General features: G+C 39.4%; 2 protein-coding genes across 3 annotated transcripts; one reads left to right on the top strand and one right to left on the bottom strand.

The window, feature by feature from the left end:
* Positions 1-3,954: 3,954 nt before the first annotated feature.
* perm1 (PPARGC1 and ESRR induced regulator, muscle 1) lies at positions 3,955-11,635 on the top strand. 2 transcript variants are annotated; one of them, XM_020704574.2, is made up of 4 exons: positions 3,955-4,038; positions 5,115-8,676; positions 10,318-10,434; positions 10,673-11,635. In XM_020704574.2, the coding sequence occupies exons 2-4, from the start codon at positions 5,136-5,138 to the stop codon at positions 10,780-10,782; spliced, it is 3,768 nt and encodes a 1,255-aa protein (XP_020560233.1). In that variant the 5' UTR covers positions 3,955-4,038; positions 5,115-5,135; the 3' UTR covers positions 10,783-11,635. The 2 variants fall into 2 exon arrangements, with proteins under 2 accessions (XP_020560233.1, XP_011475278.1); XM_011476976.2 differs by lacking the exon at positions 3,955-4,038 and having other exon boundaries at positions 5,115-5,162; positions 5,236-8,676.
* Positions 11,636-12,879: 1,244 nt separating this feature from the next.
* Positions 12,880-24,890, bottom strand: plekhn1 (pleckstrin homology domain containing N1). The gene is made up of 16 exons (XM_004070666.4): positions 24,653-24,890; positions 23,078-23,168; positions 22,781-22,942; positions 22,000-22,080; positions 21,567-21,657; positions 19,722-19,855; positions 19,013-19,156; positions 17,991-18,071; positions 17,810-17,885; positions 17,067-17,212; positions 16,698-16,847; positions 15,896-16,111; positions 15,435-15,581; positions 14,621-14,833; positions 14,346-14,406; positions 12,880-13,224 (listed from the first exon to the last, which is right to left on the bottom strand). The coding sequence occupies exons 1-16, from the start codon at positions 24,724-24,726 to the stop codon at positions 13,040-13,042; spliced, it is 2,052 nt and encodes a 683-aa protein (XP_004070714.1). The 5' UTR covers positions 24,727-24,890; the 3' UTR covers positions 12,880-13,039.
* Between the last annotated feature and the right edge of the window lie 581 nt (positions 24,891-25,471).

Raw genomic sequence — 25,471 nt, forward strand, 5'->3', positions numbered from 1 at the left:
GCACTTTTTACCACTTCCTTGTGTTTTGCTGCTACTGACAACCTCAGTGACTCAGGTCAAACGAAGAAAGATTGTTGCTTGGTTTGTGATGGGTACTCGTCCACTCTTTGTCTTCTAAAAACTTATTAACCAAGAAAGTCTTCAGTAAAGGAATGACTTGTCTCTGAAAAGTTAGCTCAGAGCAAACACCTTTTCAGGTGTCTCCTTCCTGAACCTCAGTGATGTTTGTAAGACAGTCTATTTGCCAAGGAGTATTAGTTTGTGCCAATACTGCAACTCTGAACTGCCATGAATTCTTCTTTTCGCTTTGCTGTACTAAGTAACGTGGGTTCATGTTTCTAAAAATGTAGATATTTGAACCACCATTGCTTCACTAAAGGTGGAAAGTTTCTTTTTATTGGCCATTTGATGAACATCTGAATAGTTCATCTATGGGTTACTATTTCCATCTAGTGGTGACTGTTGAGTACTGCATCTCTGAATACTAAGTGTTTTGTTTTTTGTCTGTTTATTTTTGTTTTGTTTTAGTTTATTTATTTCAAGCATTTTAGTTCATTATGAAAGGTCTGCATCAAAATCATTTACTTTATTGTAGTTTATTCAAGTGTTTGTTACAATTCAATAGACTTTTATTTTACCTATTATACCAACAAAATACCAGGGTTTCTTGCCATTTTTTTATTAGTAAAAATATGTCTTTTTTTAATTAAATTATTCAAAAAAATAGGTCTGCCTGATATTAAAATGTAATGGCATACAAAAATCAATGCTGATAAATTTAAGTAAACGCCTCGGCGGTGTTATAGATTCTTTTAATTTGGTGCAAATGCAGCTTAACTTTAAACTGTACAACATTTCAGCGCTAAAAGTCATTTACTTATATTTTCTACTTTTCCACTTTTCTACTTTGATTAAGGCCCCATTCCCGAATGCACACACATCCATATCCTGATGGTAGACTGCTGCCATGCATCCTGCACCCAGCATGGATGCACGGTTCAGTGTCTTGCCACAGGAGTGGATTTGACACATGGACAAGCAGGGTGGGAACCAAACCTGCGACCTTCCAATCAGAGGTAGATCCAAACAAAAACAAATAAACTTGTTAGCTTTTTATTATGTTTAAATGGTTGACAGCTCATTTTGAGCTGAAGAAGCAGCAGGTGTTTCAGTAACGTAGTAATATTTGTATAGAGTAAAATGTTTATTCATATATTAATTAGATCAGTAGTAATTAGATAAAGAACCCTGAAAGCAGTTATAAAGGAAGTGATATTGGAGCATCTTGAAGCCTAACGAAAAAAGGAACCACCTTACCCTTTTTTTATATTTGAATGTTGTGCGTTGGTTATAAAGTATACTTGTAGGAATGTAAATAAAACCTTCCTGTACATCCACCATGTTACCAAATTAACCTTTAGCTAATTAACACTGAATTTCTGACATGGTGAGCAATTAGTGTGAAATTCTGTGCCATTAGCAGCTGTGAATCATCTTAAACAGATTTTTATCTTAACCCAGCAAGCAACTCATAAAAGCCTAATCCTGTTGATGGAAACACAATCCCACCCAGGCTATGAAAAAGGCCCACTGCCCCAGGTGCCATAGCCACAAACAAGCTCGGACTTGTCTCACTTTATCTGAGCTGATGGATGAGAGAAGCCCTCTGAGGCACACACCTTAAGCTGTGGTTCAGCTCATTATACAGTTTGATGTTTGACACAAATTGTTTGAGAATAAACGGCTTGCATTTTTAAATTAGTGTGAGGCAGGCAGGAAAAATCCTCCTGTAAATGGACCAGCATCCTCAACGTCTCTATTCATTTGCCATTGAGGGACATAACTGTTAATTACAGTTTAACAGCTATTAATGAGATCGCAGCTGATTGGTTATCTCTAGATCTTTCAGAGTCAGGAGCATCTTGACCAAAAAGACGCTTCTGTAATCACCTTGTCTTGACTGAATAGTAAACAAAAGCTCAGGCCATGACTGTCCCTGCTAATGGTAGATTTAAGCGTTCATGAAGAAGCATGCACAGACCTTTGTGTTGTTGTCTGATGCTCACTGAGATGTTTATCTTTCGCTGTAGGTTTTCCAGCCACAGCAAATGCATGCAACTCTAAAAACGTGATTTCAATATTTAGAATTACTACAATTCATTTTTACAGTTACGTGTAGTTATGCCAAATGAAAAATAGTTTATTTCTTAGATGTAGAACTGTTGGCATTATTATTTAAGAAATTTCAAGGTAGTGTTAAGTTTGATCTTTCTGCAAAGGTTTCTGCCCTGTATCAGGTTTACTTAGCCTGCTGATTAGCTTCTAAAAAACTATATAGCATATATAGCAGTGGACTGACAGACACTTTGAGTAGGAATTAATTTTAGGTGCTGCATGTTAAACCTGAAGTAGGTTTGTTTAGATCATCATATTCACAATCTGACATTTTATCCTCAGCCAAAAAGAAATTGTTTTTGCTTCCTGTAATTTCTTGTTTGCATTTTTCATCAAAACTCAGATGGTGTCATGATTGTTGTTTATGTAAACTGTCCTGTAACATTAACTGTAACAATGAAAAGTGATGCTTAAGTAAAAATCAATCAAACTCCAGACGTTGTTAAAGCTTTTTTATGCTACAGTGGAACTTGCTGAGACGAATATAGAAACACTTTAACTATAGAAAACTGGATGCAATTAGAAATTACACTCAGTAAGCACAGAATTGGTAATGCAATCAATATTACTGTTATAATTGTTTATGTATGTATTCTTTCAAGTAGTTCAATGCTCACCAGGTAACACTGCCTAAATTTTGTTTATATTATATTATTTTTTATTTATTTTATTTAAATATCAGCTGAAGAAGGATATGGACCTATATCTAATGTCTGCAGACATAACATCGAAGAGAACTATAAACTCTGTTAAACAGAAGAACGGCAGAAGAAGAAGGAATACCAACCTTGGTCATTCAACAGGTCATGCAAGAAGTTGAGAAGAGGAAGTAATGGGCTGTAATGGTTAACACTGTAGCTTTGTCTCCTGGGAGTGAACATGTGTTTACTGTGTGTGTGTGTGTTTTGTCCTTGTGACAGACCAGAATCTCTCCAGGGTGTACCCCGCCCTTTGCCCTGCAGCAGCTGGGATAGGTTCCAGTGACCCTCATGACCCTGCATGTGACAAAGCAGGAATAGAAGATGGATACATGTACCATAAGTTAAAAAGATACATCTGTTTTATAGCAGCTTTATTTTGAATACCCTGAAGACCCCAGACAGTTTTCAGAAACTTAAGCACAGACTGAACTCTCATATAAATTTGAGCAATGTCCAAACAGGCTTCAAATTTCCCACTGAATAAAAAAAACCTTCATGCTGCAGATGGTTTGATCAGTGTCTTTTGGGTCAGAGGAAGTAGGATCTAAATCTATGAAGAGAAGTCAGTTGGATTTTTGTGTCTGTTGTAACTGCGCTCCAGTTCTCTCTTTCTTTCTCAGTGTGTGGAAACATTTGGTTGGAAAGATTAGGTTCTTCATTACCGTGTGATGTCATATCAAAATCAGCTGATAGTGGCACGCCTGACATGACACCCACATTTGAGAGGTGCCACAGTTGTATCCACTGTCAGGACTGTGACTGCAGGAGCTACTGCAGATTTTGTATAACTATCCTGAGAAATTCCAACACAAGGGAGGCATGAATTAATTCATGTAGGTATATAAACACATGTTTTATCAGCTGTCCTAACTTAAAGTTGTCAAACCGAATAATATTATAATATATTTGTGTAAGTAATGCAGCAGCAGCTTGCTGGGGGGGGTCTATTTAAAGTTTAGAAACATTACACCTCTGTTGGAGATGGCTGCTGTGAGAACACTGCGTGTATTACGTGATCTGAAGCGCCGCTCTATATTTAACAAATCATGGGGTTTGCTGTGCTGCATGAACATGCACAAGATAGTCCACCAGAGTGGGGAGCCTGCTGCTCCTGGGACTTCCTCACATGGATCTGGAGTCCAGCTGAAGCAGGACAGGACAGGTAGGAAGGCTGTTAGCATGTGCAAGCAGAGCACAACTCACTGAATATTATGAGCAAGGCTACACGCTTGCACGTAGGTTTTATTCGTGCTCAGACTATCTTAAAATTCTTTTATTCAAAACTTACTGCACACCTTTGTATACTGCCCACCTGTGGACAAATTATAGGGCATCCAGCATGAGGAAGCTACAAGTAGCCTATAATGATGCCCTAAGGATTTTATTAAAACAGCCTCGGTGGCGCAGTGCAAACAGTTTGTTTGTTGGTGCTAGAGTTACTACTCTCCAAGCGTTTTGTTTTATTTTTATTGTCTTATTGCTTCAAATAATGAAATCATTTTAACTCTCACCAATGTAAAGCACAGCACTTTTAGATACCAATCCAGTATTTGGAGGTTTTGGTCCAGTCGTCTTATAAACTTTTAAGTTTTTTTAAATTTATTTTTTTAGTCAGCAGTTTTAGTCTTTTTATTAAGTTCATGATACCTGGTTATTTTACTGTTCTTATACTTTTATGTCATTGTTTTTATATTCCTATGTCATTGATTTTTATATTTTTTTGACATTGTTTATTTTTCATAAATACTTTTTATGTCATTGTTCTTATACTTGTTTGAGTGTTCTATTTTTAAGTCTTTTATATGTTTTTTGCATTTTGTGGCAAATGGATCTTGAGTCTGTAATAAAGTTTATTATTACTTACTGCAGATCTTCAACCCATTTCAGTTTCAAAAGTTTGTTTAACTTGCTGTTAATTTGGATACTCTAATAAAACATCTCAATTCAATGTTGAATTAGATAAAAAAGCGATTAATGATACGTTTGGCTAAAAAAACACACATTCTTTGTAATAGATTTAATGTTTTCTGAGTTCTCAAATATATGAATTCACCGTATACATAAATCCTAATATCCTGCCTTAAAATCTGTCATTTTATTTATGTCATGGCTTAACTGAGTATTTACTGCCTTCAAATTGTTTAATTGTTCTTTTTTTTGAGAATTAGTCATTGAAACATGCTGGAACAGCCAGAAAATGACATATTTTGGGTTACAGATCTTTGTATTATTTCCCAGGTAGTCGCCTTCCCAAACGAAATGGAGGACTTTGAATTCAGTGTGGAGGTCTGTGACCGTGACTGGGAGCGTTTCTTTGCAGAGTGTGAGGAGTGTAATCTACTCCCCCCTTCTTTAGCAGGTGTGGATGACTCAGGAATGAGTGATCTAGATGATAGAGGGTCCTTTCTTGCCAAGAAACCCCAAAAGGTCAACTCGGCACCGGGCAACTTAACAAGTGACCCCCCTAATGGTGGCCCGCTATTCCACCAGGGCTCTCCTGTGGAAAGCAGCCTTGGTAAACACGGCACTGGTGGAGTTGAGAGCATTCTCTCGGACAGTGAGGAAGACACACATCTACAGTCTGTCAATATGTTTTTTGAAAGGCTGAAGGGTCTCACGGAGGCTGGGCCAAGCCAAGCAAGAGTTGGAAACAGCAGGGAGGCAACACAAAAGGAGGAGCGGAGTGATGACGGGCAACAAGCCAGGAGGACCACTTTGCCAAAAAACTTCCCAGAGTTAAACACTCTGCCTGCCAGGGGTGAAACAGCTGCTGGCAAAGAGACCACTAAACCTGTCAACACCACTATAAAAAAAACTGAAGCTGAATCTGACATTTCTTCTGAACCAGAAGCTTGCCATAACTTAGAATTCAAGACCTGCAAATTAACCAAAACACAGTTATTCATTACAGAAGAAGACTGCACAGAAACCAAGGTAAATGAGGTAATTCACTGGAATCAGTCTCAGGTCCAAACAGAAACCTCACTGTTCCATGCTGTGGAAATGGACACAAATGTCAATGATGCAACCCTGGAAGGTTTGCTGATGAGTCAAGTTGTTCTCCGTAAAAAATGCAGCATGAGAGGGGAACAAACCCCCAGCCAGGAATCGTCTCCCTCTGCATCAATCAAGAGAAAGAGGAGAAAAAGGAGGCGGCTCAGTGCGGAGGCAGGCGATGGCGGGAAGATGTGTGAGAGGCAGGCTTTAAGTGACTCAGATGGTGAAACTCATGCAACGAGGCAAGAAACAGGCTTATGTTTGTTGGGAAAATCATGTAATGATCCACAAATCAGCCCATCCTATACGTTTTGTCCATGTTCAGAGGATGCGTTCTCAAAGGATGTAAAGACAGAGCTCTGCCACTCTGAACCTAGAGACGGCTTTTGCCAACAGTTGACGAGGAGACAGAAAACGTGTACAGCAACAGGCTTAGCTGAGAATAATTCAACTGACTGCCAGCCAGCAACTTTTCTGCATCAAAGTAATGGACGTGTTATTTCCACAACAAGCAATAGTCCTTATGAGGATCCAGTCAGCAACCTCCAGGTAGAAGAATCACCTGGGCTGAACGGACACTCCTGGCTCCAAGATATTGTTCCAGGTGTGACTGATTCTTCACAACATCACAAGCAGGATCTGAACACAGACACCTTCCAGCTGTCTGATAAAATAAAAACTTCCAGGTTACAAAATCAAGGAAATTCAAAGTGTTTTACAGCAGCAGACGTCCAAACAGTTGGGCCTTTATCCAGTTTAAAGTCATGTGTCCCTGCAGTGGAAGTCTGCCAAAAGGATCAACTATCTGCTGCTAAGAATCTCTTGGCTAAAGAGAATGGAAATATTGGCAGGGATGAAAAAATGCTGCGTCAAAGTGAGGCTGAGCTCCAACTACCACTGGAAAATGACTCACAAGACAAACATCAATTCAATAACACTACGCTGGAAATCACGGCATTTTCTCCGTCTGCATTCGCTGATGTTAACTCTGCCTCTCATTGTGAAGAATTTTCCTCCCTGGAGTCAAAGACCTGCTCAGTCAAAGTTAAGACTTCCAGAGAAGTGATCTCTGTCAATGTAACTCCACATAATCCATCACCTCACCAAAACTGTCTTCTTTTTAGTTCATCCTCTTCAGATACAAACCAGGCAGATATTTCATTGGGGGCTAAAACATCAAATCTTTTACCAGAAAAAAACTCAAAATCTGAAAGGATTTTGTCTAAAGAACCAAACAAGTCAGGTTTAAGAATCAACAGCCTCCAAGAAACCAATTTGTCCCTATTGAAAGACAGACCGATAAACCCTTCGGACATTTCAAATGTCTCGTCATGTTGTAGTCTGGATACTAAATCTGATTCTTTTTTAAAAAACAACTTGACAGAAACATCATCTGAAAACCAATCTGTAGATCTAACAGAGAAAAAGCTGGAAATCTTGTCAAAATGCAAAGACATGAATGTCACATCTAAACCCGAAAACCATCCAGATCCAGTTTGTAATTCCATGGCTGAAACAGAAGATGCTGTCTCTAAACCGGCAGGTGAAACTGAAAACAAAGAGAAATCTGTGTTTGCTATGTCTTCCTTTTGGCGTGAGATGGAAACACTGACAATAAATGACATACTGGGTTTACGGAAGATCGGAAAAAGTGCTCCCAGCACCTTTCTTCCCCCAGTGCAGGAAGAAGAGGAGGCTGACTCAAACATTTTCACCGATATGGATGAACTGAAACCGAAGAAAACAGCTGAGAATTCATCTTCCATAGACTCCTATTCTCCCAGAGAAGTTACATGGGAGTGCGAACCCGTGCTGGTGAGTCAAGATGCCAGTATTTACCCAAAGGCCATGTTGGCACTTGTGGCTGACACATCTGAACCAGTTTTTAGTGAAATGACCCACAAGTCCCTCAAAAAGATCTCCAAAACAATCAGTGTGCACAATTTGCCATCTCTGGAATCTGAGACATGCAGCTTCTCACACAAGGGGGATCTTTTAGAAAGCTTAGAAGAAAGAGAAATCAAAAACATTGAGAACTTCCCCGTGGATTCTGCACTAAAGAAAGATGTAGACACCAGACCTTCTTTTTCAGAAAGCTACAGCATTTCTCTCCCAAATATTTTTCGCTATGTCTTTGGAGAGAAGCCATCAGCTCCCATTCAGTCTGCTGCAGATGGAGGATCCAGTTTTTCATATGATGGAAACTCTGTACCTGAAACATATGACCATTTTTTCTCCGAGTTCGATACAGAGAGCTTCTTCTACCCTCTTACAACAGCAGAAGAGAAGGCCAAAGACCGGCCAGTCACGATCTTCTCCTACTCTCGCTCATCTTCTAGAAACATAAACTTTCCTGAGGCCTATGAGTATTTCTATGCATCCTCCTCATCTGAGGACTCTTCGGTGGGATCTGATGATGAAGATTTCTTTGGTCCTGTGAAGGTGGTGAGCAGGTACAGTCAAAGAGCAAGCTTAACCCCTGTTGCCACAGACCCGTACGAAGACTTCTTCACAGAAAATGACCTCGAACAGGATTTTTTCTCTCTGAGGTCACTTTCATTCAGGAATGCTAATTTTAAAGCATCTCAGAGCCAAAAGCAAGAGTCCTACGCCATGTCTCTTGTGCCTGTACAGCACAGTGAGACTTCCACTTTGAGGGAGGCTCCTCCCATCAGTGAAAAGGGATATCAAGATCTGACGAGTTCTGATCCACGTCTTTACGAACTGTACAACAGGATCTCCAGACAACCAGAGCAACTGCCATTGAGTTATGAAGACTTCCAAATGACTGTTATGAATCCAAGTAAGTTTACCTTCCAACAGCAAACGTTTTTTATGTAGCACATGTAGACGAAGATCTTTAGACTTCTCTGTGACACACATAGCAGAGAAATATCTCTTATGTTTAATTCAGACTTCATGGAACATTTTAAGGCGAACCAACAGTTACTCATCACCAAGATCAAGCAGTGACGGAGCTAGAACATTTAATATTTTGGGGGCTTGAAGACTTTGGAAGGGTGGCAAATGAGAATATCAGATTGGAAAGCTATTACAAATGAAATAATCAAAAATATGTATTTCAAACAAATTTATTATTGCAGCAAACAATTTGAGGGGCTAAAATATCATGTTGAATAATCGCTTGAGTTATTTTTACAATGCTTAACCCTTGTGCTATCTTAGATGAACCCACTCTTACATTGACGTGTTCTCTCTACCACGACAAAGGTGGATAAAGGTGGAAAGATTTCATGTAATCCATGGACACCAGTGAAGATCACAAATCATTGAAGAAAAAAGGTTCAGCGCACTGTGTAGTGGGTCTAGATGACCCAACTCTCAATGTTAAAGTGCCTAGGATAGCACAAGTGTTAAAGAAGGTATTGAGGATTTTTTAAATCTTTGTCAATTATTATACTAATATTGACTCAAAAATTGGGGGCCAAAGCTTCATACCCCTTCCCCCCCCTAAAATCTAATAATGTGTTAAATCCTCATGATCACAGATTAGGCCTCTGGAACTCTAGATGAAACATTTACGTGTAGAACAAAATTTAAAATTCCTTGATTCTTGAAACAGTTGATTAAAGCTTTAGGCTGGAAGTCTCAGAAGACACACGTCCTACTGTAATTGAACTCTTCAGTCAAGCTCTTTTTGTTTTCCCCACTTGTGGAAAGTTGTAACACAGACACTTTGCTCACTGACCGTCATAGTCCTGATTCTCAGATGACAGGAGGAATGGTACTACGTGATAACTTGACTTTGCTCAATGAGTGTTCCCTCTAAGCTGCCATTGGAAACCTCTAATTCTATATTGGCAAAATCATCAAGAGCTTTTATGCAAACCCCTCCTCCAGTTAGTTTAACTTCAGCAGATCTCATTCTGTTTTTGCTCTCAGGTTAATCCATCTCTAAGGTCACAAAAGCAACGATTACATCATTAAAAAAAGCTCTTTTATGTGTTTACTCCACAAAATAGTAGTCAAGCCAATTCAATTCAATGTGATTTGATGTTCATTTCACATTTTACTACCATTTTTGATAGATTATAAAAAAAAAATACTGCATTTATTTAAACAAAGACTAAGCAATCCATTGCTTTTAAAGTCAATGTCTATCCATTCATTCATCTTCTACCGTTTATTCCCTTTTGGGGTCACGGGGCTGCCGGAGCCTATCCCGGCCACTTGTGGGCGAAGGCAGGGGACATATTACTCCTATCTTGGGAGTAATATTGGATTAAATCACTTAAATGCATTTTTTCTAAACACCCATAATTAGTGAGAATTTAGAAGGTGACACGGTGAGAAAGCAAACATCTGTTGTTGGAGCTTTGTCAAAACTTGTGTTGTACGTCAGTAATGTGGACGTCCCCTTTTATAAATCTGCATACTGATTTTCATAAGCGACTTGGTGATTTGAATTTTAATTCTGTTTAAGGGTTGGATGCTTCCCTGCTCCCCCTCAAACACTCAGACATGTGTTTGGTTTGCATTGCTTTTGCTTCGTGGGTCTTGAAAACTGCAAATCCACAAGTTGGAGATGCTTGGAAGGCGGGTAAGTGTGTTCATGTTATGAGTACCAATCATTTCCTTGGTTGAAATCCTGTGTCTAAACTGCAAACCAATGACACGTTCTCATGCTTATGTTCCATCAACATCTGACAATACAGTTTAAAGACAGAAAAATTGAGAATGTAAATGTCATTAACAAATAGCCTGTAAATCTTTGTGCAAACTGTATTTGTATCTTGCAAGTAATGTGAAGACTCACTTTCATTTCTATTTTCCCCCAGTTCTGCTGGCAAATGTAAGCGCTCTGTCAGCCATCCGTTACCTACGCAAGTACGTCAAAGTGGAGGCTGCAGCCAGTGAGAAGAAGTTACCCAAACTCACTCAAAGTTAAACTCTTGATTTCTCTGCCTCTGTTATCTATGATCCATTTCCGAAGATGTGAACTTTTACACAACCTCTGATCAAACAAAGAAACATTTGTTTGCACTAGTTTTGGTCACAGAATAACTTATTTTGAATGTAATAGTTTAAATCCAACTAAGGCAAAAGCCAGGAAACGTGAAAGCACTGAATTGAAACTTTAAATGACCAAATGCAGGATGGAGAATGTCTGGTTTCAAATGATTGTAATTAAGGATTGTGAGTTTGTTCCTAAGAGAGACTATATAGGAAAGTAATTGATGAGAGTGTGGAAAATTGATTACTGTGAAATTGTAGAGTAAGGTTTTTTTGGCTGATTTTGTTCTTTTACGTGACAGAAGCAAAGAACAGTTTATTGATAATTTCACCATCTTTTTTTTTTTAGAATTTTGCTATTTTTTTTTCCACTTTGGAACTAAAGTTGAGGACAATTTTCTACATAGTTAAGACAAATATAAATGTAAGGGCATTTTCATTTTCAAATTGACTGTTTTAATATTTTGTGCAGTTAGTTATTACAGGAAAAAGGGAGCTGTTGTGTTCTCAATATTACGTATTGTCTTCATGGTGTGCTCACTCACAGTAAAATGTTCCATAGATTACTAGATGAAATATTTCAAACACTAGAGGGCGGTATGTAGTCATGTTAAAGCTGAAGGACTTAACTGAACAGCTTCAGTTCCCTCTAAGCATGCACTGTATACCTCAGTGTAACCCGTGTAATCCTTGTACTATCCTAGGCACTTTAACGTTGGGAATTGGGTCATCTAGACACACTAGACAGTGCTCTGAACCTTTTTATTTTCAATGATTTGTGATCTTCACTGGTGTCCATGGATTACATGAAATCTTTCCACCTTTATCCACCTTTGTCATGGTAGGGAGAACACGTCAATGCAAGGGTGGGGTCATCTAAGATAGCACAAGGGTTAAAATCCAAATTACCTATCATTCTCATGTGGAGCATGACATTCACGCCAAATTTGCATATAATTCTTGAAGAAGCATCAGATTTTAATAATATTTATGAATTAAAACCTCTAAATTTGAGTCATTGTGTTCATGTTTATAGAGGTGCTGTGCTAAACCCAGCTGTCATCAGGTTTATAAAATGAAAAAAGAATGAAAAATGAAAAAGTTCCCTTCAAGGAGTGCAAAGGGAAAAAACAACGCTTGTAAACAGTTTGGAATTCTCATGTGAGATTTGTGTGCATGTCTTTAGAGTGAAAGTTTCCAGCCAGAGGATCCATAAAATTTTAAAAAATAAAACAAAATAAAATGAAAGCTCTGCTAGATTTTATTAGCAGAGCTATTTAAATTGTGGGCCGTTAGATTTATTTTCAAATTCAGTGATCATCATATTGGTTTCAAATAAAGCTCAAAATTAAATACTCACATTCACATATGTTAACTTGCATTGAATGCATTTGTGATAAGTGATTTGTGATAAGAGAGCCATTTCTCCACTAATGCATCACTTTTTAAAACTAATTCTAACGTCTAAAAAATGTATATTGTTTAATAGTCAAAATGATATTCAAAGTTAAAGCTTCTGACAGACTCATGGCTTTTTTAGAATTTTATTAACAAATATAAATAAACACTTCAAACTAAATAAGTGAAAAAGTCACATGGGTGTCAGTACTGTGTAGCAGTAATTGTTATCTTTACAAAAAGCTAAAGGCAGGTCAATTAACAGTCTCATGATAAACCTAAAAAAAAAGTTAAAAAAGCGAATTTGTTACACTAACAAATGGAATGTTTTACAATAAATTAGAAAGAAAATTGAAACATAAAAGTGAAATCAACAACCTACTCATTAGTAAACAACTGCATACTGAACCCTGACAGTGCAGCTGCACAATAAATACAAAAATAATATTAGCAATACAAAATATATACATCACACCTAAGTGTGCTTTTGACTGAATGCTACATATAAACTGTGTATATATATATATATATATATATATATATATATATATATATATATATATATATATATATATATATATATATATATATATATATATATATATATATATATATATATATATGGTATTTTGCCTTTTTTTTTTACTCTTAAACTTCTTAAGCTCCTGGTACTTGTTGCTTCACACTGTACACACCGGGAGCAATGCTGGATGAACGAGTTGGCTTTTATGATCCGGCTGATAGCGATCTGTTGTTTCCACACGTCCAGACGAGTGCCGGATGACTGTTTTGTTTTATGGCCATTTCTGCTGGGTCGCCATGGCACCAAGGCCTTGGGCCCCAAAGTTTAATCCTGTCCACTGCGCTGAAATTCCAGAAGCCGGCTGAATCATTCCAGTCTCATTGTCAAATTCCCAAATGTTGTCATAGTCCACTTCCTGGTCATCTGGTTCTCTGGGTTCAAGGTACGAATGGCGATCTATAAGAAATAAAGAAGATTCACAGGTTTTTTACTTTCAAGCAGGGAAAGACTCATTGCTTTGTGGCTTTATAATCTTGGACAGAGTCCAAACGTCAGCTATGATGACTTATATGATTATGTTGCTGCTGAAAATCTGTAACATGTCATTGCAACACCACCTGGCTTCTTTCTTTACTGTAAACACATGAACATGCAGCCTAAAAGACACAATAATTTGGTGAAAACATGCTTAAGAACTCATCAGAAATACATTTAGATTTGTGGGACTCTCTTTAAGCATAAGTTGTAAGTTGTAAATCTGTCTTCTTTATTCCTTCTCCTAAAGTCCCATATCAATCATTTATAGAGCTAATTTTAAAGCGATCCCATTGATCTTTTTAATTGTGATTATGCCGTTTTTAACCAAAATTTAAAAAATTTTCATTTTCTACGACATGGTTTCTGCAGAGCAGCAGTAATTCATTAGAAATTTATGAGTTGTGGGAGGAACTATTGGCACAGAGTAAGCCCACCCCCAAATCCCGTCACCCATCTGTTTACATTCTCTCCTGCTATCTTATAGCCCCTTACCCCCCTGACCTAGCATGAGTAGTGCAACAAAAATGATGAGCAACATCAGAGCTGTCCAAGCATATAGCTTTGAGCCAGATCCCAGCTCGGTGGATGCATCAGAACAGAGCAGAGCAGGGAGCTTGAGGCCTGCTGATTGTAGCTTCTATGGTCCAACTGCACTCTTCCTTCAACTGCATTTTTCATCTGCTGCAGATTCACAACGAATGAATTCCAAAAACACAATTTTCACCTGAATGGGTCTTTAAGAAATCCAAACAGACTTCATAAAAACCATTAAAAGGCTTAAAACAGGTTAATGGAAATGCATTCAATTGCACTTTTTTTTTCTTTTTATCTTTGGCTGTATTTTGAGAAACCTGCTCACATTGCTGTGGTTTAAAGCTCACTTCTGTAATGAAAGACGAGGCAGCAGTTATCCATCCGAGGATGTATTCACTGTTTCTCATTGAAACACTTTCAACTATCAACTTAACGTTAATTAAGTCGTACTTGTTAAACATGTTTGAAGTTATCTTGGGTATGATCTGCATTCTTTTAACTCTTACCTGGTGAGTATGAGTAAGACATCTGAGTGTTGCTTCTGGCAGAGCTTGATGGGAGATGCATCTGTTAACACATGTGAAAGGAAGTCAGTCCCTGACATGAACTCCAACAAGTACTCTCAAATATGTGTTTCATCTCTAGTTTTTGTTTTAAAATCACCCACAGAGCAAGTACATAAACTTGCTTCACGGTCACGGGGTAATGGCTGTAGCTCTTTGAACTACAGCATTCCAGTGCCCAGAGTGTCCTGGAAGATCCAGATCTTTGTTTGTCTCACCTGCTCCTGCACTTGACCGGGAACAGGCAGAAGTTTTAACTTCAACACAGCCTGTGCTCGCTGCTCTGCTTCCCTTAAAGACGCGTCCGTCTCAGCAGGGCCTTTCCCACAGCGTCTACCCATTGGTGGGTTGCAGAGTTGGAAGGAGGAGGGGTGGAGCTGCACGTTCTGGTGGTAGAGGGGCTGATGCTGAATCGGCTCCTGCCAGCTTAGCTATTAGAAAATGGAGATGGATGTGAAATTTACAAAAAATACAGCAAGCAAGCCCATCTTTAGAATAAAACGACCAATCCAATTCTATACCAGAGCACTGGAATATACTGAGCTAATGTTGGACAGAAGTAGGAGACACACTGGACAGTTATCAGACTATTGCAGGACCACACAGAGACAGACAATCACACGCACTCACATTTACACCAAAGGGAAAACTTTAAAATTGCTAATCAACCTATAAAGCCTATTTTTGGACTGTGGGAGGAAACCGGAGTGCTTGGAGAAAACCTACACATGCAAAAGGAGAACATGCAAATTCCAAATAAAAAAGAGCCAGCAGGGATTTGAACCAGGGTCCCAACCACTACACCATAGGACACCAGAGAGATTAAGTTTCCTGGGCAAAATGCAATGAAAACCTTTTAAAAAGTCGTATTGTTGCTATTTTTGTTGTTGTTATTTTGTAATTTATGAGTCAGACAAAGTTGCATTTAGTATTGATGCAACATTATTAAAAGATTTAAGACTTAAAAAATTCCACTGCCAGGCTGTGGAGCTGTAAACAAACACTGTAGATCCAGTTCGGTGACCCACTTACCTCTCTAGCCTCCTCCAAGGAGTAGATTTCTGGACTGCAGGGCTCGTCGTACAAAGGCGACAGTAGCTGTCGCGGGTTCGCTGAGTGGCGCTGCGGGGGGTTCAGGGAATAGTTCAAGGACGTCTGTGGTGTGCTCCAGCTGTTTGACTGATCACAGAAGATCCAAACAGAAAAAGAAAGTCAACTCAAGTGGCAACATCAGATCATATTTTGTCTTGATTTGCAGAAACAAAGCTCAGAAAATCTCCTTTGATGGATCTAGATAATATTTTTAACAGTGATAGACATCATTTAATACACCATTAGGTGGATTTATCTTTCAATTTAGGTTTGCATAAATTCAGACATCATTCCATCTGTTATTTTTTTATCAGCTTTGCATGTCTATTTTAGAATCTGCCTAAATGGCGATGAAGGTGAGGAAATATTTGGTTATCTGCTCTGACGGCAGACTGAATCACCTTGACCAGTGGGGATTTCTCAAGTCGCTGTGGGCTGTTCCGGTAAGGTGTGCTGTAAAGCTCCGATGTGTCTGCAGGTTGCTGGTAGGAGCTCTGCTGGGGGGAGGAGTAGCGTATTGACAAAGGCCGATGCTCCTGCCTCGTCTGTGAGGACATGCTATTGGTTCTACTGCCCAGTCTGGCAGTCTCAGTAGAGGAAGGACGGCTGGAGTGGTACTGTGGGGAGAAAAAAATGTCAGATAGAGCAAGAGACGGAGCCACAGTCATTAAGAGCAAATATTAAAGAAGGGTTTCTCTATCTGCAGGAACATATTTTTGATAAAGTTATCTAAATGTGAGGGAAGAAGGGCTCCTTCAAAGAATTGGCAGAGTGGTGGTTCAGGTCAGACGTTGAGCAGCAACATTTCTTCTGGCCTCTCAACTCTTTTTAAGCTAATTGGACCGTCTGACAGAAAACACCAACCCCCACTCCCACAGGAGTTCACTCAAACATGCTGATAACCCAGAGAACATCTGAAGACTTCAGAAGTTAACAGGCTAACTTTTTCCTGCTGATGTTTTTTCTTTCTCCAAATTTTTTTATATATATTTTTCTTTTTGCTGTTTACGGAAAGGTTTCACCAAGAATGTGTTTTTTTTTTCAATTCATTAAGCTGATCTTGATCAAAATTAATCTTTGGGAAAGAATTGTGTTGCTCAGCTTCACCATCACGACTACATCCCATTACACGTTTGAATTCATATATCTATTTAATAAATACAAAAAGCTAATATTTCTGCAGAAGCACATAGCTTCACTCACACAGAGTGGTTCAGTGTATCCTAGAGACAGGGGGTTTCCATCACTCATAGGTGGCTGAAGGTTTTGGGACCCATGAGTACTTGATGACTGGCCAAAGTTGGACTCCACTCTTACTTGACTGTTTCCGCTCCATCTATCAAACTTTGGACCCTAAACGTGTAAGGAAAAACATTTATTTATGATGAAAATGAAAAGTATGCTTCACAGTTTAGTCCCAGATGCATGCACAAATTCAGTTTTACAAAAGGGCTTTTATGTCTAAATTCATTTAAACAAACACATGTATTTATGTTCAGCTCAAATAGATAGTAATTTGTTGCCAACGGGACTAGGGACCTCCAATTTCTGTCCTTAAAATAAATCACTTACCTCTGTGGATGTTGGCGTGTAGATGATGTCATAAACTGGGGGTGGGGGGGTCATGACGGGCACATCAGCAGATTTCAAATGCTGTATCCACTGACAGAACTCGCTCCGGTCCAGACAGGACACTACTATGGAGTTGATCAGCTTCCCTGGTGAGAGAAGAGGGGGTGAACAAAGCCTTTCGTTTGGTCCACTTCCTCACTGGAATGTGCTTTAGTAAGAGTGTCATTCAGGGGGGATAAAACTATCTCATTCACAGGGGTTACACTCTTTGACGCCAGAAGGGAAGGAAAACTGACACTTAGCATAAAACATGCATGGGAATGTGCACTCATTTAAGCGTCTTCCATTTCTCTCTAAGGTTTCTTTAGCAGGATAAGCTGGAGATGCTGGAGGAGTAATAAAAAAGGAAGGAAACTTGCTACATAGCTGAAACAGTGTCTTGATTAATAAAAAAGTTCCAGCGCTACCTCACTGCATGAAGAGACATTTTCCAGTCTTGTTTATGTGTGATTAGTGCTCTACAAATGCGATTTTCTGGCTACAATGAATTAGCCTTACGCCACATATTTTGTGTTCTTTAGCTGTTTGGTTCACTAAATTGTATGTGTTCACACTGTAGTGAACTGCATCAGGGTTTACCTGCAAGTGGACCAATAGTCTAATTTTTACACGGGCCTGCACAAAGTGGACTGCTCGAGAAAACAACTAGAGTGGTGTGGAAACACGCTAAAAGACAGACTTACCTTCAATCATGAAGGTATTAGGCTTGACATCTTGACAAGGCGTCGTGACCGTGATCATGTTGAGTGGAAGTTTTCCCTGTGATCAGAAAAGATTTTTTTAATACAAGTCCCTTTAACAAAAGCAAAAACAAAACTGGATTAACACACATTTTCAAGTTTATGGATGGAAGGTCACTGGTACCTTATAGAAGAGGCCATCGCTCTCCTCAGATAAGATGATCAGAGTTGAAGGATACATCACCAGCAGTCTGTCGCTCTGTTCCTGCAGGCCAACATCCTTATTAGCATTTATATTTTTTGTGTTTGTTGCACTGTAAAGCCACATTAAGACTGACATTTCTACAATTTAATGTAAATACAGTTCAAAGCGATTCTACACATGCATAAAATTATTATTTTCAAAATGTTTGAAGTATTAATGTTGAAATACATGCTTTATAGATAAGAAATCGGGCCCTGATAACTTCAGCTAAGAGAAGACTAGAAAGAAGACAAAGGCAACTATGTAGACCTACTGAAAAAGATTAAACTTAGTATCTTGTTGAAGGACATATTTGAAGCCTTTCAAAGATCTTCAGATGAACCAGTTTGAGGTGCATTTTGAAGGTGTGGCAGACAGGGAGAGTTTATGTTTCTTTGCTCTTTGTGGGTGTGTCTGGACAGACAGCTGACATTCCAGCTGTGAGGTAAGTCGAGTCACTGCGTGAGCCGAACAAATGCCTCCTACACACCCTGGCCTAAATCATACCAACTGAGCTGCTGCAGCTCACAGATAACAGATATCCATGCAGTTTCGTGACTGATGTTCTGTTCTGAAACTGTTCCAGCATGTTTTTCTGAGGCGGTTGTCTCACTTGGATAGGTGGACTAAACAGTTTTGTCAGCTGGTTCGAATGTACATTTTTGCAAGAAAAATAAAGATATACTTTGGGAAGCTTGCTGCTTTACTGGCATGCTCCACCCTTTGCACTCCCTCCGTATATTGTATTGAGGACATGTATGCTCTGTGCAATCTGAAGACTTTGTGAGTCACCTGGTGTTACAGCTGACGTTATCCTGCTTTTTATCAGCGTGTGAAAAAAAAATCCTTTATTTGGAAAATAAGTATGTGTCACAGCTTAGGTTCAGCTGGTCTGTACAGTTACATAAATGTGCAAATGGATGTTGGTGATTCACTTCCAGTAAGAAGCAGTCCAGCCGTACCTGGCAGGGCAGATGCTGCAATCGAACTTTGGTGACATAAGTGATCTGACCCAGGCTGTCCCGCTGAGAGCCCTCCCATTCATAGATGGGCTCTCTGTAGATGGAATTCCTCAGCTCTTCTCTTCCTTCAGAACTCTGATGTATCTATGATAAAGACACACAAATAAGGGAAGTTAAACGAAAAGATCTAAAAAAAAAAGTGACCCAAGGTCTGGTGGGATGGTTAAACCAATCAAAATGCTTGGTTTTGTCATACTGTCATTCAAGTTGTTTTTTTTCACTCATAACACAACACAGTTTGTGTTTCATCACATTTCCCCACCTGTGCGTGTAAAATTAGCACTTTAATCCGCAAAGATGTGAGAGTTAGTTTGATGCAACCCCTGATGCGGTCAAGGCCGCTCCCTCCAAGCCTCAAAAAAAAAAAAAAAAAAGCTAGCAATGACCCACATGACTTACCACCTTTACACATTCAAACATGTCCTGTTTTACTGAGACTTGTTGAAAAAGGCTAATCTGCCCAGTGGATTATAAAGCAACTGCGCTGACTTGAGTGTAGAAACAGGCTCTTATACTTGCCACAGCAAGCAGAGGAACAAGATGGATGAGATCCAATGAAGTGTCCCAGTAACCTGTCTCAGTGAGGCAGCATGCAACGTTGCAGTGGAATGTGGAATTTTACTTCCTTCGTGTACATTTTTGAGCTTACTCTCATTCTTGTGTAGGTTTCAGGCGTAATTGCAGTCCCTCCGTTGGCCTCGATGTTGTCTTTTAGAAGGCCAAACCAGTAGTCCATTTCTTTTTGGTTGGCACAGTAGACAATAATGGAGTTAAGGCTGACACCTGACGGGTAGAAAAGTAAATTATAAGGCAGAAAATAATTACATTTTCTCAACAGGCTTTCATAAATTTTAACCCAAGCTCTTTTTGTCCTGACAAAAAAACAAAAAAGCCTCTCTTGGTGTGTTTGGCATCTAAGGATAGGGGCGCTTTTACTCCTGCAGAGTGCTTACTCAAGAGGAATGAACGGGATGATCTGCCTTTCGCGGTCATACCACAGATAACAGCACAGATACTGTAAGCTCTAATTGTCTTAAGGGGTAGCTTGAGTGTTCACAACTCCCCAAAAACCAGCAACTCTGATGTATTAATTGGTAAAGCCAGCTCTTGATTACAGAACTTGACCCAAGACTCCCACTTAAAGTTAAATTCTTCCAAACCTTGTAGCTTTTTCCAGTTTTTTTTATTACAGAGGCATTTAAAAATCTTTGCTCCACAGGTCATTAGCTTTTCTTTTTTTTTTAAATGCATAAATCATCAGCCACATTAATCTAAAACCAGAACTTCCAGGAATTCTTACACATCCTCCTGAGCGAGCCAAGCTCTCACAGAGGAAACACCTACATCATATCTCTCACTTGACTCAGAATATCATCATGTTTTTTTACATGCTTCCTGTCTGTGATACCTCCTGGAAGCTAAATAAGCTTTCTTTCCCTCTTGTGCGTTAGGTATTTACCTAATGACGAAAATACCATAGTTGAAATACTATCCTCCAAAAAAACTGGCTGGATTTGGGGAATTCCAAAACCAGTTTGATGATAACAAAACACCAAAGACTACTGATGTTTTTACAGTAAAAGTGTCAGAACAATAATAATAATGAGGATATTTGAGCACAGAAGACAAACTTTTTTTTAGTTTTCTTTCCAGGCAAGGACTAAAACCTTCTCGATGTTAAATCCCCAGTGTGTTTTTTTAGGTGCCATACCTTTATTCCACAGAGAGCTTCAACCTGAGCAGCATTTAGAAAGTGCCATAGATTATATGAAGTGACAAGGCTAGGAGTGATATCGGGGCTTTTCTGCACGACAGCTGGCTGACTGAAGTGCACCTGTTGTCTAACAAGCCGGGCCTTCAAGGCCGGTTTACCCCCCATGACCCGAGGTGAAAGGGGCCCAGCTCTAGTTAGTCTGGGTTTTGAGTAAAGGTGAAAAGGTGAGGAGGGTCACATCACATTTGAATCACAGGAATGTGATAACATAGAAAGCTTTAGATGGCGGATTTGTTCTAAAATTTTGACTGAAAAGGGGAAACGTGTGACTGAGTATTAACGTCAACATAAAAAGGAAGAATTAACAAATATGTGAGAAATAAAGTTTTGTGAATACTTCTGAAAACAGTTCTGCAAAAAAATTCCACAATTTAAGAACAAATTTGCAAATTTCTGCTTCAAAAAGTCGTATTTTTACAAGAAAGACGTGCTTTTTAAAAAAAATAAAATTCTATATTCAGCTTTTAAAATGTTTCAACAAAGACAAAGATTTCATTTAAGTTGCAAAGAAATCTGATGAACATTACACTGCTCAAAAATCTTGCTAATACTGCTATACTTTTTTACAACTTTAAAAAAAATTGAGTTTCTCCTACTAAAATTGTGACTTTTTAAATCATACATTTACCAATAATTCTTGTGAAAGTTTGAATTTCTTCTCATGTTTTTCCTGACTTTGCGGGCTTTCACTTGGCTTCTTTTCATTGCAGACAAACTTACCGTTTATCTGGAATGTGAATTCTTGGGGCTGACTGTGATTGCAGTTCTGTTGTACGTTGCAAATGGTGAGTTCTTTCAGTGGAAGAGTCCCCTACACACACACAAACAAAAGTTCATCATACTCCTATTAACTTAGTCGCAGATATATTCATGTCTGTCTTCTGTTTGAGGTCATCTGCGGTCTGACTAACACTGCACAGGTGCTTGGCTGTCTCTTTTCAGCACAGCCTCGAGTTTCTCAGCAGGCATAATAAATCTGTGATTAATGGCTTTTCTTGTTTTATGAGGCACATGAAAAAAAACAAATTCATGCTTTTAGTTTACCTACGAGTTCTGGTTGTCAAGGGGCACATCAGGATTTATAATGACACAACATAAAACGTATAAAACAAAACATCCTGAGGCAGAGAAGCAGTTCGAAGGAAATTCTTGCCTGGTATGTGAGTCCTGTTGGGTTGTTGGAGACAAAATGAAGATGTGTTTCAAAGAGATCCAAGTAGCAGTCATGTATATCCTGCAGGAAAAGTAAAAAAAAACACAAGGGAAACAGATTAATGCATAATAAAAATATGTTATTACAAACTTAACTAACCATTATTTATTCTAATTTTCCTAACCTAATGTTCAGTTATTATCTGACTTGCAAATGAGTATATATGCATGGTAATGTTTTTCTCTTTGAATGATACAATGTGTTCTTTAGCCTCGATGACGCCATTCCGTCCATCAATCTTTTCCCTCTTCTGTGTGACAGCACTGTTGTGTCACGGCATTGGAAAAGTTGCAGTTCCCACAGAAAGGAGCCGGCGTGTTCTCTGTTCTCTATCAGTCCAAGCAATCGGAGGAACTCTCTTTACCCCGAGGTTCTTTTGCGGGGATGTTTCACAACTCCCGAAGAAGCAAGCAAGTCTAAACACAGGCTGCAGTCCCCCTCTGTGGGAAACGGATTGGATTATTCATAGCTAGCCACCACGTCAAACACAACTGAGTTTCAGTTCACTTCAGAGCAACATCCTGTCCCTCCTCACCTGGGCTTTTGGGATTTCGATCTCACCTACTGTGCATGCATGACTGGCACGATGTGTCACAAGAGGCTTGGTCATTGTGTAAAAACCACGACTAGGAAAACAAAGCTTTATACTTGTTTTCCTGTACAGTTGCTTTCCGGATATGTCATCATGCAGTTACAAAAAAAGTGACATTGTTTCTCTCACCTGGCAGTGCAGGAAGCGAAAACGAACTTTGGAGCTGTGAATCATCCGGCCGTAGTTCTTCACGTTGATGCTGCTCTTTTTCCAACCATTGACGGGATCGTAAGGAAACGGAGGGTTCCACTCGATGTTTTTGATCGTCCGAAGGTCTTCAGGAGACATTTTCTGCAACCACACACAACATGAACGAAAGGGTTGATGCTTGCAGTGGTATTAAAAGGCATCAGTTTAATTCAACCTTAACTGTGCATGACAATTAATCCCACTTTTAAAACCATGGCAGTTGAAGTAACCTCTTACCTTTGTGGGTGAGGTTATGTACGGGATGTTGATGATGCTGTTTGACTTCTCCTGTCCCTCTTGGGGATTCTTCTTGCGAAACAGACGACTGCTGCTCATGAGAGAAATAAACCTCGTTACAACTTAATCTCCATTGTTTACGGTGTAAGCAGCTAGTTTACATCCCAGCTGAAGTGTGAACGAAGCATTTCACATGCATTGTCATTCATTGTTCTCCACTGTTGTCTTGTGACGTGTGGATGTGGAAGTTAATTCACTCTTTAGCTTCAGTATGTCAGATGTTTTCCCACCGCATGTGAAGCCTCTGTGGGTCAACCGGAGCTCCCGTCTTTGTCCCTCATCAGTGACAGTCATTTCAATGATAAGAACAATCAGGTCTTGTGTGCCTGATAGTACACACAGGCATAGTAAAATGAGCATTCAATGCAGCGTTTTGTTTTGCATCAATGTCCCATCTCCACGAGGAAGCACTATCACACCAAAGATAAGGCGAGGGGACAGGGGGTGGGGTTGCATTTACACTCAGTGCAGAGTCTATCAGCTTTTCCGCACATTTGTGTGGCAGTGTCCTCCATGTGCAACAAGACAGTCTTTTGTTTTCATGGTGGGAGTCAAGGATGGTCTAATCAGGAAGTCCATGTCCAACATTAATCATTCATGGGAGCCAAGTGAATGATCCCAGTCCCTTTAGCACAACATTGAACTGTTTAAACATGAAAGCAACACTCTGATGCAATCTGTGGTTGCAAAGTGACAGAAGAATATCTTGTAAATAATAGACAGGCAGTGAACTTGCACAGCCCGGGATTATCCGACTCACCGCCTTGACATTCAGCACCAATCACTCCTATTTTCTTTGGGGAATACCGAAGTGCTGCATGATTCAGTTACACTAAAACCTTAGACTACTGAATCAACTAGTGGTGCTGGACAAAAATCCCCCCACTCAGAAGCTGTTTGAGTTCATTTTGGTTCCAAAAACGTTTTTTTTTTTCATAAAACTATAAAATCGATATATGTGAACAAACTAATTATCTTTCAGCTGTTAGAAATAGTCACAAATCAGAATTAATTGAAACAAACAGGATTGTGACATGCCCAGACATAATCCAGGTAGATTACAGAAACCAAGAATGAGACAAAAATAACCCCATGATGTTGGTAACCTCTTGAAGCATTTGAGTAAGAGCATTTAGAAAATGTTATTATAAATGTTTCCAATTTTAAACCAGAAATTATCATTTAAATTACAAAAAGAACAGATTTCATGTCATGAAATGTTTTGAAACAGAGAATCCCATTTTCAGACAGCTGGTACTAGAACATCTACACAAAAATTTGAACAGTATCACTGACACCAACCACTCATTCATCATGACTCCAGAACTATCCAGTTCCACCATTTGATCCGAACCTAAATCTGACAAAATTCACAACCTCTCTTTCACTCTTCAACCCAACCCCTGAGACTTCTCTGATCTGTAATGTAAGGTTTGAAACATGCGCTAGTCAAGCACATTACGTGTGCTCACAGCGGCACAAGTGCCATGCCCACACCTGGACAGGTGTCCTCACCTGTTCCTGCGAATGAAACTCTTGCTGGAGGATCTGAAGTTGTTCTCGGGGACACATGAAACCCTGCTCCCCATGTTGCGTTCGTCTGTTGAGCCTTACAGCTCTGGGAAAAATTAAACCAGTACTCCTGTGATGGATGTGTGTAATCCAGCAAAGTGTGCTCTCCCACCACAAGTCAGAGTTTAAAGTGAGGCAGGAGTGAGCAGGGTGAGGACTGTAAAGTCGGTGCGTAAAAGGGGTGGAGCTCAGGACCGCGTCATGGTTTCTCTGTCTGTCTGTGTGCTGGATGGATGAGCAGCAGGAGTCACACTCATCTGATCTGCCTCCGTCTGCTAAATCAATCCAGCAACAAAGGCGGCGGCGGGGTCAGGGAGAAGTGTGCTTTTTCACACCCTTCAGGAGCCAAACGGGGCTCACTGTTGGATCACCGTCACTGGATGGTGCATGTCAATCAAAACAGAGAGACGGGAGCTGTATGTGGCATGTCCAAACATGAAAATGCTTTACGCTTTTCTATTTATTGCTGGTCCCCCATCACACAGGTGTCATAAGGGGTATTTGGTTTTCCACTGTAAACTTTCTCCGTTTTTTGGGGGGGATTTCTTTTCTCTGTGTTGATTTTTGATGTACTAAATGTTTTTTAAATTAAATATCTAAAAAGAAAAGGGGGCAATAGTCTTTTACGCACAGGATATTATTAGTAGTTTAGTTTACAAAAATGTGATTATTGATGTGTAATTACTGTTGTAAAAAAGACTCATTTGGACCACTCCCGACTTTATTATTCATTTTTCTGAGAACTGGAAGATAAGGATCTCG

The sequence above is a fragment of the Oryzias latipes genome, chromosome 7, assembly GCF_002234675.1.
Source record: "Oryzias latipes chromosome 7, ASM223467v1".
In the NCBI taxonomy this organism is placed as follows: domain Eukaryota; kingdom Metazoa; phylum Chordata; class Actinopteri; order Beloniformes; family Adrianichthyidae; genus Oryzias; species Oryzias latipes.

Coding starts and splice junctions, on each gene's coding strand:
- plekhn1 (XM_004070666.4), bottom strand. CDS start 24,726: ATGGGGAGCAGGGTTTCATGTGTCCCCGAGAACAACTTCAGATCCTCC. Junction 19,856..21,566: donor ATTCACATTCCAGATAAACG/GTAAGTTTGTCT, acceptor TCTACCCGTCAG/GTGTCAGCCTTAACTCCATT. Junction 15,582..15,895: donor AGAAATCCCCACTGGTCAAG/GTGATTCAGTCT, acceptor TTCTGTGATCAG/TCAAACAGCTGGAGCACACC.
- perm1 (XM_020704574.2), top strand. CDS start 5,136: ATGGAGGACTTTGAATTCAGTGTGGAGGTCTGTGACCGTGACTGGGAG. Junction 8,677..10,317: donor AATGACTGTTATGAATCCAA/GTAAGTTTACCT, acceptor ATTCTGTTTAAG/GGTTGGATGCTTCCCTGCTC. Junction 10,435..10,672: donor TGGAGATGCTTGGAAGGCGG/GTAAGTGTGTTC, acceptor ATTTTCCCCCAG/TTCTGCTGGCAAATGTAAGC.